The 17384-nt window shown below is 39.5% G+C and overlaps 1 protein-coding gene across 5 annotated transcripts in view; it reads left to right on the top strand.

The window, feature by feature from the left end:
- Positions 1–1814: 1814 nt before the first annotated feature.
- LOC122821699 (BAH and coiled-coil domain-containing protein 1) overlaps positions 1815–17384 on the top strand; it is a 73749-nt gene continuing 58179 nt past the window's right edge. For 4 of the 5 annotated variants that reach the window (XM_044099833.1, XM_044099832.1, XM_044099834.1 and 1 more), the window contains exons 1-2: positions 4536–4628; positions 4831–5158. In XM_044099833.1, the coding sequence (XP_043955768.1) occupies positions 4987–5158 (172 nt within the window). In that variant the 5' untranslated portion in view covers positions 4536–4628; positions 4831–4986. Of the gene's footprint in view, positions 2086–4535; positions 4629–4830; positions 5159–17384 lie in introns of those variants that run through there. The other variant, XM_044099831.1, reaches the window with a different exon arrangement.

Raw genomic sequence — 17384 nt, 5'->3', positions numbered from 1 at the left:
GCTCTATGCCTAGGGTGCCACTGTGTCACAGGGTGGCACAATTATTTGAATAAATGTTTTGGGGTTTTTTTTGTTAGAAATGCTTTTTTTAAATTTTATGTCCAATCAAATATGGGGTGGATGGAAATTTATGCTGTGCATTCAGTAGACTCAATCCCCGTCCATATGGCAAAATTTTTTTCAAAAATGGGATAGTTTTTCTCTATCTGTGCCTCACTCCACAAGGTTACAATGTTATAGGGAATCCTAAATGTTGTTTTTATTTTTTTTATTTTTAATGGGTTCCAGAGTAAAAGTTTGATCTGGACAGAGAAAATAAATATTTTGTGAAAACACTGACATATTAGCTCAATATTTAACCTGACCTATAACCCCAAACACATCGTATGTGTCATACCAAACAACAACAATAGCGGATTACATGTTCATGGTTGTGCTGAAGCTGCTGCTGAACCTCATTATTCAACTTCAAGTAATCCTCTGTATGTTAAACATTTTGGCTGAAACGAGAAGGCTGATGCGTTTCCTTGTTGTGTTTACCAATAAACTAAGGCTTTATGTGCTTGCCCCATAGTCCATGATTAGTGCTATTTCCAAAATAAAGTAAAAAGAAAGTTTTGGGATCTTCTCAGTGATTGAGGGTGGTTAAAAACATACCTGGAAACGATTCCGTGTGGATGTGGGTGGTTTTGAAACTAACAAAATGTTCTTTTGTGGACAGCACCCAAGTTTTATGGTTTACCAGTTAACCAACATTTAAATTGGCCACACCACAGAATCAGTTTTGCTTGAGTCTCTTAGTCAGATTAATCTTTAAACAAATAGAAGTAAATAAACTGTGCAGGCATTTTATTTCTCTGAACTACTATTTTGGTCTTGCAGTCATGTTGGGTGTACAACTTAATACCAGGTCTCGCTAATGTGTGAGAGGAGTAATTTGTTTGTTTATTTAGTTGTACTTGCAAGCAAACTGTCAATTATTTATTCAGATTTATTTACAAACTGATGATTTTACTCTATGATTCCTCTTTGGTCATAATCCGAATCAGTTTTTCTTGAATCTTTTTTCAAGACCCAGCTCAAAATCCTAATTTTAAATTTATAAAACTTTTAAAATCTTTTTAAACTGATGTTCTTCCCAGCAAATTTTAAAAAGCCTCATTCTTGATAAGCACAACAAATATGAAGGTATGAGATGTAAGTTCTGTGAGAAAAGGAGGGCCGCTGCTGCTCTGGGTTCTCTAGCTTAGCTTGCTTATGCCTTGGGCAGGTTTATGGAGAATGGCAGGGTTGTGGTGAGCGCTTTGGATTTTGCAGTCAGCCATATCCATTTTCTATTTACATTAAATGCACAAATTGATTTCCAAATGACTGAATATTGATTAGATTCAAGATTTACTTAAAAAAAATGAATCCTCCCCACCCCCACTGAGCCATGTTGAGTTAAATCTACTTGGTTTATTTTTTCTTTATACTGCAAGATTTTTCTTTGTAAAATAAACATCCAAAAATATATCTAATCTGTGTTTTGGCCTCATTCATCCAACTCCCCTTCCTCTCCCCCTTCCCTCCCTGCCTCTGCTTGACCTCATAGTTCATTTTAGGTTGTGGTCTGATGCACTGAGCGTCATTGTGAACAGTCTCACCATTACGACGCTTTAAATCTGGCGCTTTTCACTCAGTTTGCCATCGTCAGTCAGCACGGCATTGGCTTTCGCTGCGGGCCAATCGCAGGCCACCGAATCTGAGGGCGGCCGGCACGAATCCATTAACATGCACTTATCCAACCAATGGGAGGGCGTGTTTACCCTGCCCCAGAGACGCCGAGGTGCGCAGTTGCATCGGGAGAGAAACCGCTGCTTGGAGATCCGAGCCGCAATCCAGCCAGGCCGGAAGCCCCAGTCCCACTGGCCTCTGCTTTCACAGACTGAAGCAGCAGACTACTGCACAGCCTCAGATGGAGATATTCCACTCTAGCCACACTAATCTCAGATTCTGATTTTTAAATGGGCGTCGCACTTGCACCTTCTGTCCCAGAGTTTTGTGATTTTAGAATTTATTGTTATGCAAGGATTTAACACACCAGTAAGTAGTAATTTTATATACTTGATATTTTTTTTATATTTTAATTTAATAAAAACATTTTAGGGCCTGGCCCCTCGCTATGAGATGACTGAGGCTGTATTTTGTCCAAATTTTCTGGATGTGACATGCTGTGCATTACACACAGCACATTGTTACAATTTTCCAAATAACAAAGCAGGATGTGTCCATCCTCTGGAATAGCCATTAATTTATTATTAAATTTATTATTACTATTATTATTATTGCATGATACAGTTTCTGTAATTACCATCCATTTTCTTAGAGATTTTTTCACCTACGTATTTGTCATTTACTCATCTATAGTTTAGGGGGGATAATAGTTAAAAATAAAGGTTTGTAAGAAGGATTTTGAATTTATATAATCTATTTGTAAATTATACTAAATTGTGGTGTTCGTAAATTGCGATAGGTTGTTACAAATTCCGAGAGGCTAGGTTTTACCGGGGAGGAGAGCGGAATGCATGCCCAAACGCGACCGGCTAAGGAGCACTCTCTGCCGGCCAGCTCATCCGCGGAGGTCGGCTTGTTTTCTCAAGACCCGACCCATAAATCATAATTTGTTTAGCACACGCGGGTAATCTGTAAATGCAGCTGACAGTCGTCAAAATTCTACACTTTTAATTTTTGAAAATTTAAAAATAAAAACGAAACATTTATTTATTTGGTAAGCGAAGCCGTATCGTCTCGTTTGAAAAACGGACCAAACCAAAACACTGATAAATTCAGATTTTGAACCGCATAAAGGTGTAGCTGCTCATAATTCTCGTAAATGCGTCAACTATTTTATTCCTCGCTCATTCCTGGGGAATACAGGATGGAAGGAACAGCATGGCGAGGGGGGAGGTAATGGCCGACTGCAAAGCGCTTTCTCAGTGTGAAGACAAAGGCAGTCCTCCCTGACGGGCGGCCATTCACCTTGGATTCCCCCTTCCAGACCACAAACCTACGACCTAAATGCTGCAGCGTGGCCTTTTTTTTATTGGTAAACGTCTCACCTTGTGAAATCACATGCATGCACACAAATTAACAGAGGAACCTCTCAGCTGAGACGGATTTTTCCTCCCCTTGCATTTGGAGCGATTTTATTGTTGCATTAGCTCTGAATTGTGAACTCCACCTGGAGACAGTAATGATAGAACTGAAATGAAATGGTCATTATAATAACAATATACTTGGTCATTCACATATGCTACAAATGTCATAAATGTATTTTTTATAACTAAATTTATTGCAAGAGGATTTTTTTTTCTGAAGAAGTAGCCCTATGGGTCCTCAGAGTGACACCATGACAAAAAACAAAACAAAACAAAACAACTTGTTTATATTCCTAATAATTTGGTAATACAACCCACATCTGCCTTCTGATTACCTGCTTTACTTTTTAATTACCGGCAATGTTCTCTGAGGGAATGACATGTCTAATTCCCATATTTAACAGCAAAATATATTTTATTGTCATTTTATGAAGACTGTTTTCCAATTTAAACCAAATAATGCATTTTTTTTTTGTTTTGTGTCAGAGGATGTCACTATAATGTATTTACTACTCAATTTGATTACCTGACCTGAAATAGGTCAAGTCAGATAAAGACAGTGAGAGTGCAGTTATTCACACACACACACACACACACACCAACGCATACAGGCACACACACACACACACACTCTAGCAGGGGTGTGCATATGTGTGTGCACGCAAACACACACATACACACACACACACCTACACACTCACATGCAGAGCTGCTGCATATCTTACCAAATGTATAGCAGGGATATTTTTTCACAATAAATATTTATCTTGCTTTGTGACATGTCCTTTTACCTTATGAACTCTGTTCATGTTCATTTAGGCGTCAATATCCCTCCAGTTGAAACAATATCTAAAATATATATTTTTTAATTCTTTTCCAATCCACCAGATTTGTTAAAAAATCTTTTATTAAAATAAATAGGAAAATATTAGATATATTTTTTTTCCATTCACGTTGATTAAAATTAATTTGCAGTAAAACGTGGACAGTTTGGGATTGGAGATAACAGAAGCAGGAAAGATCGTCTGCATCAAGTCGAGACAATGGAAGGAGCATGAGACGGAAGGCAGCGTTGTTTACCTCGGGATGTAGACTGAGTACCATCATTTTAACCCAAATGGATAAACAATATCTTCCCCCTCTTAAAACACAATCATCTGGTAGTTTTTTTAATTTTTTTTATTTTTTGCAAATCAATTTATATAAAAAAAATACACATTATATATTAATATTGTTATTGTTTTGGAGTGATATTTGCAGACATGTCATTTGGATTGGTTATCTGAAAAGATGGTGCAGAATATAAAATTTTAAGACTAGAAGCTTGTTGTGCACGTGCGTGTGCGTGTATGTGTTTGCGTGTACTTCGCCATATCGGTCTATGCATCCCAGGCTGATCAATAGAGCTGAAGCTGAGCCTGCAGTGACGCCTCGCTAGCCGCCTGCATGCATTGTGGCTTCTTTGCCAAGGAGATTTCACTCGAACTGGTAGTTTGTTTGTTTTTTCGCAAAAGCTTTAATGCAAAGACGAGTGGAAAGATTTTAATTAAATAAATAATCATTTTATCATATAGGCACTGAGCCTTTTTAAAAATATAAAATCAGAGTGCAACGTAAGAGTGTTGCATCGTGGTTGAGTTTTTAATTTTCCTGATTGTGACAGTCGCTTTGAATTTCTCTGTCCTGACAGAAAAGATGATCGGGAGCTGCGCTTTTGGCTGGAGAAGCCTGCGATCGACCGAATGCAACACATAGACAACGAAGGGAAAGGATTATTTTATGGGTTTGCATCCGATTTCACTGACCTTCCCCGTCCGGATTTCGGATTACTAAACATTCCCGCGGAATGGAAGGACGGGATTTTGCTGCTCCGGCGCACCTCCTTTCGGAGCGGGGCGCCCTGGTGCACCGAGCCGCCTCTCGGATCGCTCCCTCGGGCCACAGCTCCGTGCAGCACGCCGGTCATTTCCCACCGGGGAAGTACTACCCGTCACACATACCGATGGCTCCCCACTCAGGTCAGTGGAATATCCACGGAGGTTTTGACATTATTCTCTGCTCTTGATGGGGGGTTTCTCTTGTTTCGAATGGAACCTCAGCGTATGTGATATGGGCATTGTGTGGTGTCGTGCAAAGCAGAAAAAAAACATTAGATTTTGCTTCTCGCGAGTAACTTTCGACAGAAATTAACTGCTCAAACATAAACTAATGATATAATAAAATTAAATTTGCATTAAGCTCCTAATTGGACGATTTTTGAATAATCTAAATCTACACTTGAATAAGCTTATTCCAAAAGATAATGAAACAAATAGTGATTTGATTTTAAAATGCCATGCAATTAAAAAAAGAGAGAAAAGAATCCGTCTAGAACCTGGCCTGGTTTTTATACACAATATGTGTGGACTGGTTTTCTCTATCTTGCATGCATTGAGGAGAATCTGCCACTTCACGTAAAACGCATAGGTGTCACCCCAGCGCCATTGCTTAACCAAAACCTCTATAGGTCAAACATTAAAAGTATAAAGCTCGGGTGGAAAGGTCTTTGCTCTACAATGCAAGCTAATGGGGGTGTTAAAGGAATACAAGCAATGCTGGGGGAAAAATCCCATTCTGTATTGGGCTTTGAAGTGTCTGGGTGCAAATGTGTTCACAGTGCATGCGTCAGGTTTAACAAGTGACTTAGGTATCATCTGAACCCAAATGAGCACGTTTACAAACAGGAGAGCATGAAAAGAGTCCAAATGTAGCTCTCAGACTGCACACTGCAGATTTATTAGGAAAAAAACATAAGAAAAACAATTCCACACTATAGCGCCAACCAAGCAGACATTAACAAATCTATATATTTATAGCTTCAATTAATTTTTTAACACTTCAGGGCCACAATTGACACATCTTAGTCATTAGATTAATTTAAGCTTGGCATTATCATGAAAAATACACAAAAGTATATGAAAAAAGCAAATTTTGCAGCTGTTGTAATTGCTTTTATTTTGCAGGTAGATTGTGTTTATGTCAAGCATGCATTTAGTGCATCAAACAGTTTCCCTTCTAAAATGCTGTTCTGTGATAATATGCTAATGAAGCTTCTAAAAAGACGCTTATGATGCATCTGAGTGGTTCTCAGCTCTATAAAAAAAATGGATACATATTTAGCCACTTAAAAGTAATTTTAAGGGCTGTAACTATACAAAATTAAATATTTGTGTAGCTGGTTCAGTTGGATAAGAACACCATGAACCTCCTATATGTATTTTGTCTCATCTTTCCAAACATTTTAGATATCAGTTTATCTATTTCTTGTACACAGTGTTGTGGCAGGCTGACTAAAGATATATATATTTTTTCAAATCAAATGTTTGTGAAGGTTGTGAGTTAATTCTAAAAAATAAATAAATCCAGATAAACAAGAAGCATAATTAGTCATTCAGGAGAATTAATGGGTGCTGTTCACCATTCATCTCTCACCACACATGTTTGCTTTTGGCATTGCTCATGTATCCACGGAGAGCCTGCTGCATTTGTGCATCTTTTTTTTTTTTCTTCTGCATGCAGATGTTTCATTGGAAACATGAAGGCTAACGTTGTTGCAGGTGCTTACACCAATCAGACGTTGCGTGCCTATTGAACAACATCAACATGCAGACCTATCCTCCAAATGTCATCACTGTTCAATGAGCAGCAGAGGTGCTTTATTGTTCTTCTTGTTTCGTCATCAACACATGGGGAGGGACTGAAAAGCGGCCCTGTTATCCTGCACATAAATATGATTTCATTATTTACATTTTCTGCATTTGATTAAATTAACTTACAGGACAGCCTGACATAACTTCACAAGATTTCAAAACCTGTACTGGGTTCTATGAAAATTATTTTGCTATTACATTCAGCTGATTTGCACTATTTGATTTATTGTTTTAATATTATATGAAAATGTCAAGCACTTGACATTTGCATCATAATGCAAATGGGTGGATGAGGGATGGAGCTTAATTTGAAATTATTCATGATTTTCATTTTTCAGGTGGTGATGCACTGAAACAATAGATGTATTATGTTGAAACAGACTGTTCTCGTTTATAAGTTCATGTTTTCAGTGGACTATAAGCATTTTTGTGAAACTGGTTCTCTTTATTACTTTGAAGTAATTTGAACTCAAAGCTGAAAATAATTTTGTTTTGTTTTGTTTTCGGACATATTTATTTATTTAAGAGTAATTAGAAATACACCAATTACGCCTTTTCTCTCCAATATCGATTTCCAATTTTCTTTAAGGACTGACCTGCCATTTCCAATTTTGACTGAGTCAGACTTTTTATTCTTTGGGTCACAAAATAAAAGAAGGAAAAAAAAGACGACGTGCTGCAGGTTCTTTTATAGAGACAGTAATTTTGAATTCAACAGAAAATGGATATAGCAGAGCATATTCTCTTGTTAATGTATGTATCTAGACCAAAGATTTTGAGTTCTTAGTTGGGATGCATGTCTTAAATAGGAAAAAATATTTGACCTATTAGTATTTGACCCTCTCATCACCATTCAGAACATTTAGAATACAACAAAAAGTGAAGGAATTGCAAATTATCTGAATGTCTTAATCAAATTACAAGTTCCATCTCAAGTAATAATATTAAAAGAAAATAGAGATGTCTTTTTATTGGAGCCTGTCTATTGTATTTCATCTACTTTATTGGATTTTTATTTATCTTTTTACGTATTTCTCCTTAATTAATATGAGCAAGTCTGGAGTTTTAGGATGTCAAACTGGTTGAGGGTTGTTCATCTTGATGGGCCAGGTCATTAGCGTTCCTTTGAGTGACCTGTGTGGAAGCAACATAACAACACAAACTGTGTGTGGTGTTTGCTGAGTGTGTTCAGTTTCTCTGCACTTTCTTTCCCTGGGGACTAACTTGCACACTAGTTCACATGAATACTTTACAAAGAGCATGAATATTTCAGGGTTGATGTAAAAATGCACTGAGAGGCAGGTTTGTGATGTGGCTCCATGAAAGGCCTCGTCTGACTTTGCAGAGGTATTTATCGCGAGCGCTTCCGACACCTTTTGCTGTTGAAAAGAGTGACGGCAGCTGCAACACTCTCCCTTGGCATCGTTCCCAGCAGGGTTGCAGAATTTTAAACATATTATGGGAGAAAATATTCTTTTTTTTTTTTTTTTTTTTTCAGTTGCGCAGACTTGTAAGTTTGGCGGTAATTAGGCTACAGCGGGCGCCGGCATGCAGTTCTACCTTCTTACTCGCTGAACCGTGTTGCTTAGAGCCGATGGAGATTCTGTCAGCTCCCATTTGCCTCTGTCCATCTTCACCTACTACAAGTCGGTCATTTGTAACGCACGCCAGGTGGTCGATTTATAGTTTTCACTTGCACTGTGTTCTGGGAATGTGACATTGGAGCGGCTCCTCTCTTTGTGTACTCCCTGAAACAGTAAGACCTTTAAATGCATCTAATGCTGTTTAATTTGGCCTGTTCCTTTACAAGGACTTTGAAATAGAAATTTTATCTCCCATTGGCTCCAGTGCAAAAGTTGGAGACAGACTTGTCTTTGGCTGTAAACCCTGGATTCAGATGTTGGGCAGTGTCAGTGCGCAGAGACACAGTGGGGCTGTCTTCCACTGCTGGCATTTATGGCTGTGGGTTCATCTTTCAGCCATATTGTTCTGATCAGGCCACTCTGGCTGAGGTGTGGCTGTGTGAAAGCAGCGTGGGGGTTCAGAGCTCTGCTCTAAACACCCCATATAATCAAAGGTCATATTTGTGTCATCTTCTTCCGTCGGCCTCTCCTTCCTTTACATCTGTCCTTCCCTCTTTCCATAGGCTTTCCTCCCAGTCTCTTGCCCTCCAATTTTTCAGTCTCCTTTCTTTCCAGCAGGAAGACCCTCGTGTCTGGGAAGCAGTGGTCTTCCTGCCACTTCTGTTTTAGCTACCCTTCTCTGCCTCTGGGCCATTGTTGCAGACCCCAGCTTGGTGTGTGTTTTACAGCTGCTGTTAAAGATAAAAAACAGTCCCTTCCACCCCCTTTATTGTTTACTGGTAGGATGTCCCTGTCATTCCCTTGGTTTTTATGTCCTAGCTGGATATCTTAGACCCTCCCCGCCTCCATACACTCCCTTCAAATGTTAGCCGTCTTGTCTTCTTTTGCCCCCCCGAAGAAGAATAAATAACTTTACAGAGAGTTTTATTGAACGTCTCATTGCAGGACTATCCCATGGTTTGTGATTGTTGAGGAGACCCTTCAAAAACAAACATAGGTGTCTCTGGTGGAGTTAGCAAACCTCGGTGAGTGGTTAACAGTTTTTCAAGGAGAGAGAGGTTTCTGTTTCAAGGCCTTGGTGCTCATGTTTTGTGAGCATTTAAAAGATTGTGCCATACCCTATACCCACCTTATGTCCTTGAGGATCCTTGGCTGTGCTGTTCAAAGGCATAGCTCAGATTTTTTTTAAGTGAGTTTCTGTGAAGTAGATATCAGTAACAATTATCTTACCTGTAATAGACAAAATGTCTTATGGCATGAGTTTGGAGAAGGAAGGGGAAAACATCCTCAGAGAAGTGAAAGGCTATCCATTGGATTTATTTAAAGATGATTTTAGCAACTCAAACTGAGACGTTTCATATCAGTGGGATACAATGGTGTACTAATGAATATTAAGAGTTTCTTTCAGATCGGGGCAGTCCAGGGGACTTGCTGCAAACAGGAGAGAAATGGTGAAAAATGTCATACTTTTATTTTGATTTGATCCATGTTCATGGCATTATTTTTGAAGGTGGACCAAACTGTCCGGACAATGGCATGTAGCTACGTCAACTGCTCATTTTGGCTTTTATCACAAGAAGCTGCCCAGTATGAGCAGCATGCCAGTCAGTGACTTATCCAGACTTGTTTTTCTGTATACAAGCCAAGAATGCAGCAGTAGAGATAAAAATGGCAAAGAAAAAGAGAGTATGACATGCTGGTGTTGCACAGACTCAGAGCGAGGAATTGCAACAATTTATAAGTTTTTAGATCACCTATGTGTCAATAAATCATGTGTCACTTTCACCATTGAGTTCACTTTCAATCTCTCTCACGTGAATCACAGTTGGGTTCACTTGGTAATAAATCGTGACCTCTGTTTTCAAGAGCTTGCATGTTTTTCCAGATCAGAGAAACAAAGTGGACTTTTATGGTAAAAAAAAAAAATAAATAAAAAAATAATAATAATAATAATAATAATAATAATAATAATAATAATAATAATAATAATAATAATAATAATTCTGTTGTAAAACCTTGCCAAATGGTTTAACTGTCACGCAAAAAAACGTTAAGTTAGTTGTTGCTTATTTCCCTGCTGAGTCGCAATTGTTTTACTATTCAAAGTAACGTCGGTTGAGGGTCCCAGATTCCTTTGCCTGCCTCATCGGCTTTCAGTAGATGGACTTAAATGACGAAGAACTTTCTTTGTCATGCCAAGCAATGAAAACACTGTCCCATTCATCCATGTGCACTATCAAACGCTTCTCCAAGTCTCCAACTCTAATCTTCATTTTACAACTTCAACTGACAAAACTTTGTGAAGTAACCCAGTCATTGTTACTTCACAACAATGAGAAAACAGCTACAAACTTAGCTGTCTTCGAACTTACAAAAGAGCAAACATTTATTGCATTTATTATACCATTGTATCTCAAGGCTATGAATTTTGCCATAGTTGGTTGTTTTAAATTGCTAGAATTAGCAAAAACAGGAACAAGTATCCACTGGTAAGGTTGGCTTGCAACCCCTGTCATTCTCAGGCCTAACCAGTCTCGGTCCTTTTCAGGTTCCTTAAATTCTTTGCTGTCAGGCTCTGATGCATAAGCCCAATCAAAACCTTGAAACCAAACCATAACACCTTTCAGTAATGTAAACCAATGCAAAAAAACTGCATTGATAAGACACTAAAGGATTCCTTTTTATCATTTGGGGAGTTGGGATCAGAGAGAACATTGGTCTAGGCTTCCCTGGGTGCATGTGCCAAAAGGACATAATGTCATGTGTAAACCTGAAGGAATTTGAACTTTGTGTGGTTAAGGTAGTATTAAAAGCCTGCAGCAATCTGTTATTTAAAATGATGGCCTCATATCTGACTAACTCCTAGCCATATAACACGTTGAAGATGCCATCACTTTTTTTCTTGTCCAACATATTTATGTAGCTTCCTAACACCAACATTTACTAAAAAGTGTTCCAAGTCTGTCTTTCTAAAGACTTGTGGATGTTCTCAAAAGGCAACTTGGTAAGATGAACTGGAGAAGGTGCTATGACAGGATGTAGGTCACTCATTTAACTTGGTCTCCTCCATGGCCTGTTGTTAGACTCATTTGTGGATCCTTGTGAGATGACGCGGCTCAGGGAGGGCAGTCACTGGAGTCCGCCGTTGCTTGGCATCCTATACCTGGCTAAAATAGCACCTTGCCTGGAGCTGCTACTGCTGGTACCATCTGTCCCCTTCCCCATAACACTACACTCTTGCAAACTGTAACGTTTGGCAAGTCTGGTTAGGTATTGTTGAGAGGTAACCCTCTCAACAATGACTAAATGGCATATAGCCCTTGACATAATCGTGAATAGCTTTTTTCTACAAGAGTAAAATGTTTTCAGTATACTCAAGTATCCATGAAGCCATGGACATTTTTTTCAGTACACATTTTTTTCTTTCCATTCTAGTATGTTTATAAATCAAATCAAAAAATGTATTCTGCCTCTGTTTCAGAAAATTCTCGGGTCATCAGGAAAACTTCTCCAACTGTTTGCGATCTGTCTTTCAGAGAGAATTTCAGCAGCCATGTTAAAACAGATACTTGCTCTTCAAACTGCTTCCTCCCCAAAGTTACACCATGTGGCACAGTGCAACACATCCCTCGCCTCGAGCGTAGGGCGTGCACACAGGTCCAACACAAAGAATATCTACAGGTGAGAGTGACGGACATGAAAATACCTTCCTTTATTGGGTTTCAGAGCATTGGATTTCAAAGCCCTCTCATCTATTATGAACTAAATATAAGGAAGCGAGAAGCTGAATTAGGAATTCAGTAGTTTTATTTCACTTCCTCTGACTAAATGGCATATAGACCGATTCATTTACCCCAAATCAACTAAGTTAGTTCTGTGTTTCCTTTTTCTTTTTACTCCTCCTTCTCTGACCCTCTCCCAACATCAGGCGGCTTCTCATCAAGCCGCCCCAGGCCCACCTCAGTGCGTTGCTGTATTGCATGTGACAGCTGTTAGACATCATTAACGGCTCATGCGTAAAATCCAGATTACTTTTTTTCCCCAATTTTGTTAATGTGAATGCTCAATGAAAAGAAGAAAAAGAAAAAAAAAACAAAAAAGGGGGCAATGGCTTCATTTTTGTCACTTTATTGTCAGTGTAACAACACCTTTGTTAGTGTAGGTGTTGTTAGTGGATGAATAAATGTGTGGCAGTGTTTGGGTTTGTGGGTGGGTGGGATTGCATGTGTGTGTGTGTCTGTGTCTTGGGTTTTTCCAGATGTCCAGCCTCCTTTTCCACAGCTGAGACACCCTGTGGTTGGTTGTGAGGCGGGGACAGGTGCACTGTTAAACCCTCCAACGGCCGAGTTTGTCTCTGCTGAAGTTGAAATATGCTATTAAAATTAACAAGAAATGCACCTCAAACAAATGCAAGTATTTTCTGAAAAATTAGTTTTTGTTTTTTTTTTACTTTCTGGAAAAATGTTAGTGTGGATCATTGTTGCAGGCTTGAATTTTTATTATCGTACAGAATTTTGTTTGAAAAAGAAAACATTCACAGAATCCCGAGGCATTCGCAGTATTTATTTCTGGCCTTGATGCTCCAAACATTTCTTTTTTTGTATTAGAAGCAAATTTGACATCACATTTGCTGTAAAACTGAGTTTTGCTAATATTGTAAAATAGAGAAAAGGCAATTATGGCAAGGTTCATCAAATCCATGCCTCAATGGTTGGTGTCCAGCAACTTGTAGACATTGGTTCAAGCACCTCAATCAAATGGCTGAATTATTTCCCCACCTTACAGTCAAGTTTTCCAGAGTCCTGCTAATGACCTCAGCATTTGATTTGAACCTGCAGGACACCAGCCCTTGAGGCCTGAATTTTAGGATTCCTATATTATGGAGACATCTTAAACTGTCTCAGTCAGTTAACAGTGGTTAATGTTACGAAATGTAAACAACAGTTATTGTGTGTATTTCTTTGATAATGTAGAAAGTTATCCTAACCAAGATATCAAAAAATGCATCCAACATTTTAACACACAGCATGATACATGACCAACCGATAAATTAAAGCAACTTTGTTGTGACTCCACCTTTATAAGTATCTGCTGCAATTGACCTTATGCCAATTCACACCATTGCCAGTGCAACAAAAGGTTTGAGGTACAAAGTGATCAAATTTGCAAAAATACAAAACACTAAAGGGAAAATTATCATTGTAGCAGTCTAAATGAAAAGCCAACATAAGCACAGTTTACTTTTTATGCCCATTGTTCTTCTCCCAACTTTATATTACAACACCTCACTGATACATAAAATATCTAATTTTGAGTCTTCTTCAGTCAGTAATAGACATCCAGTCTGAAAAGGGTTGGTGCATCCTTTTAGCACTTAGGTATTGCCTGTAAATACAATACAGGCAATATTGTATAGCCTGTAAGTTGAATACAAATTCTACTTTTTATTCAGCAATAAAAAAGTTGAATTCTTGAGTTTTCACTTGGATGGATGCCTGTCAAGTCAAGCTGAAAGTCAACTGATTCTAGTCAATTTATCTGTTTATCTTTACTGCTAACAGTAAGTAGAAAGTGTGTGTACAGATGTTAATCTTATAATTGCATTGATAATTGGATAATTGCACTGTCATGGGAACCTTGGAAAGTACTGCTGCAAATGTACAAAGATTTGCCATCAAATCAAGATGCATCATACTTAATAAGGGTGTGGAAGGCCTTTATTCCATATTGAGATGATTAACATCAGGAATTCCAGTGTAATACGTGCCCTGAAACCATCGAGCCAGATGCCTGGATGTCAAATGAAAGGAAACTTGACAGTTTTCACAGATTTCTTCAGCTTCTTTAACTTTTATTAACTAAGATATGTTTTGATTACCCCTATCTTTAACCTCCAGTTATGTCCACATTCTCTTTTACCCTGTCCAAAGTTCTCAAAACTGTAGTCATGGATGAAGATTATGGATTAAAACTACTTTAAACCTGGTAAATATTAGCTGTATAAAAACCCCCTAAAATTCTAGTCTAGAAACAAGGAAACAGATACTTTGTTTTTACTGAAGCTATATGTCAGAAAAAAGGGTCCTTCAATGATAACTTTTAGCACCGATTTGCATTTCTCTTTCATCTGGACCTCTTTGCCTGTTATGACCACTAGGCTACACTGCATCCTCTCTGTAATACAGCATGAGATGTGGGGCAAACAACTGGCTCTGCTGCAACAGATGTGTGTTTGTCTGCTGTTGGTTCATGCATATTAGCTCATATTAGCTCGTCTTGCTGTGCCTATCCAGTGACCTATAGGGGGATGGGAGAAAGAATCGAGGTGGGGGGATGGGATAGACTCTTGTGTGTGTGTGGGTGTGTGCGTGTGTGTGTGTGTGTGCGGGGGGTGGGGGGGGGTTGCGCATATGCATGTGTGTGTGTGTGTGTGTGGTGAAGACGGAGAAAAATCACAGACATGCAACCAGACTGACAGACAGACAGTGCAAAGCGACATCAAGACTAGATGCACACTGTCACATGCTGTTATATACTTACTGGTGCATCTCAACAGAAAAGATGCACACGGGCACACACGCATACACATGCACACACACACACTTGCACTCTGCACAAGCATGTCACACAGATTCACACATCTTGCCTCCCAGGAGGCCGTGGGGCCAGTGGGACAGAGAAAGCTTGAGAGTTTGGTTCATCTGTTTACTTCTAATTATAGAAACAGGACTATTTCTGCAAATGCCGCTCCAGCTTTTTTATATCCTTTAGAGAGAATGAGAAAAAAAGGAAAAGGAGGAAAAAAACAAAGCTTTGACAGCCCTTTCTCACAACAGTGAGCAGTTATCTCATCCCTTCAGCGCCGCTAAAGTCTGCAGTCTCTCAGTACAGTACAAGAGGACACTTAGAGGGGGAGAGCAGCTTGTGTTGTAAACCCTCTCATCTTTGTATAACATGAATGTGCAGATTTACAAGATGACACTTCCTTTATTAGAGAGCCAATAGGCAACTACCCTGATTAAAAGAAAAGAAATACTTCACCTCTGTCCTGTGGGCTCTTACTTTGCTTCCAGAAACAGAGAGAAAGTACTGTCCCTTGCAGCAGCCATAAGTAAAAGAGAATGAGTAGAAGTTATGGATTAGCATTGTATCTAATGTATCTAGTGCTAAAGAGACAGTGCCAAGGTGGAAATTAATCTTCAGTCTTGGTTGCTGATATCCAGCTGAGTTGCTGAGTTGCTGTTGTCTGCCAGGGCTGCCTGGAGGGGAAACATTAAGGGGGCGGGGGGTGGGGGAGAAGCTAAGCCACGGCCTAGGGATGGCAGGTGAGAGCCAGCTCAGGAAGGGATTGGGCTGGTGGTGTTGTGGTTGCAGCTTCTTGCAGGTGCTTTCATAAAGATCCCCCAAGGCCAAACCCACAGCCTGCTGGGTGCAACCTGAGCCAGGTGGACTCCCCCTTCCCCCCATTCCCTTTGTAACACACAAACCAGCGCACCACTGAAATGTACACTTGTGTGTGCTACCTTGCCACTGCCAACTCCACGTGCTTAAGGCTGAGACGTGGCAGGTAAATTAATTGGCTGTGAGGTTCTAATGTAAATGCCGAGATAAAGGTGTGCTGTCTGGCCAAGGCGTAGCGTAACGGGCGCGATGATAGCTCCATTGTGTTGATGTTAAGAGGGGTGTTTAGCAGCAGAGCCAGCAGGGCCTATTCTGGAGGGCTGGATAGCTTCTGATTAATAGTGGGGAATGCTTTGAAGTGACACCCAAGTCCTCACGCTCACAGGCTAATAGCAATACCATCAGTATTTGGAGCATTCCCTCTTCCTCAGTCTTCATTAGACAATTTCCCAGTGCGGCTCTTTCTTACCACCTGGCCCCCTCACACCTGCCTCTTTCTGCGAGGAACTTCCGGGAGTTTTCAGACTTTCACTTATTTTGTAATTGTTTCATGATTTGAGGTTGTTTCTCTTTGTCATGTTTGTGAAACATTTACAGTTTCTTGCCAATAAAGTTCTTACAAGCCTTGAAAATTTGCCCCATTTTGTGACGTTGCCTCTATAAACTTAATAGGGTTTTATTGAAATTTTATGTGATATTCAGAGAATAAGTCACAGTTACTTAAGAGAAATACAGAGAGTCCTTGCTCAAATGGGAGAATTTGTTCACAGAACAAATACTAGTTTTGGCCTATATGGCAGAAATCTTGCGTCAGAGTTTGTAGATTTGCAACAAACCGGCAGAATGAGGGGTTCTGTTCAGATAAGAACAAAATTTAATTTTTGGGTCATATTGAAAATGCAACAAAACAATCAGAAAATCATGGTTGGCGTGGGGATTTCTTAAGCACATCAGGGACTCTGGTCCAAGTTAGACATAAATGTAAATACAGGAAATTGAAGTCTGGTCATTCTCTTCAATAGCCTAGCCGAAGTCCATGCTTAACTACAATTTAAAACCATTAGAAAAAACATAAAAGGGGACACTTACAGTCTTTAGCACATATGCATTGCAAACAAATTCTTATATGTAAATATCATTTTAAAACATGCTATTCTCCTTCCATTTCATGATCACACAAAACTTTGCAAATCTGTTGGAAGTTTGCATTTGTGGACATAGCAAAATGTGGAAAACCTCCAGGAGTACGAGAGTTTTTGCAAAGCACCATACTTTAAGAAGTGAATTGTGGTCCACACTCACAGGGTTGATGTGGCACAAGTGGGACACGGCTGGGGGACTATTACCAGGATCCATTTTGATCTCCCGTGGTGACAGACAAGCCACAGTTGTGGATGTGTTTGCGAGCTAGCTCGTACGTGGGTGCTTGAGTGTGTGCGAGTTTAAAAAGCCATGCCAGGAGAGGCAGGGTTGGGTCTGTCAGCTGTTGGAGTAAAGTAAACTATTAGCGGTGGGACAAGGCAGTGCTTCCAGTGAAGAATTAGAACCAGTTCTAATTGCAGTGAGGTTGG

Source organism: Gambusia affinis, linkage group LG19, assembly GCF_019740435.1.
Source record: "Gambusia affinis linkage group LG19, SWU_Gaff_1.0, whole genome shotgun sequence".
Taxonomy (NCBI): domain Eukaryota; kingdom Metazoa; phylum Chordata; class Actinopteri; order Cyprinodontiformes; family Poeciliidae; genus Gambusia; species Gambusia affinis.
This window is presented reverse-complemented; position numbering and strand designations above follow the sequence as displayed.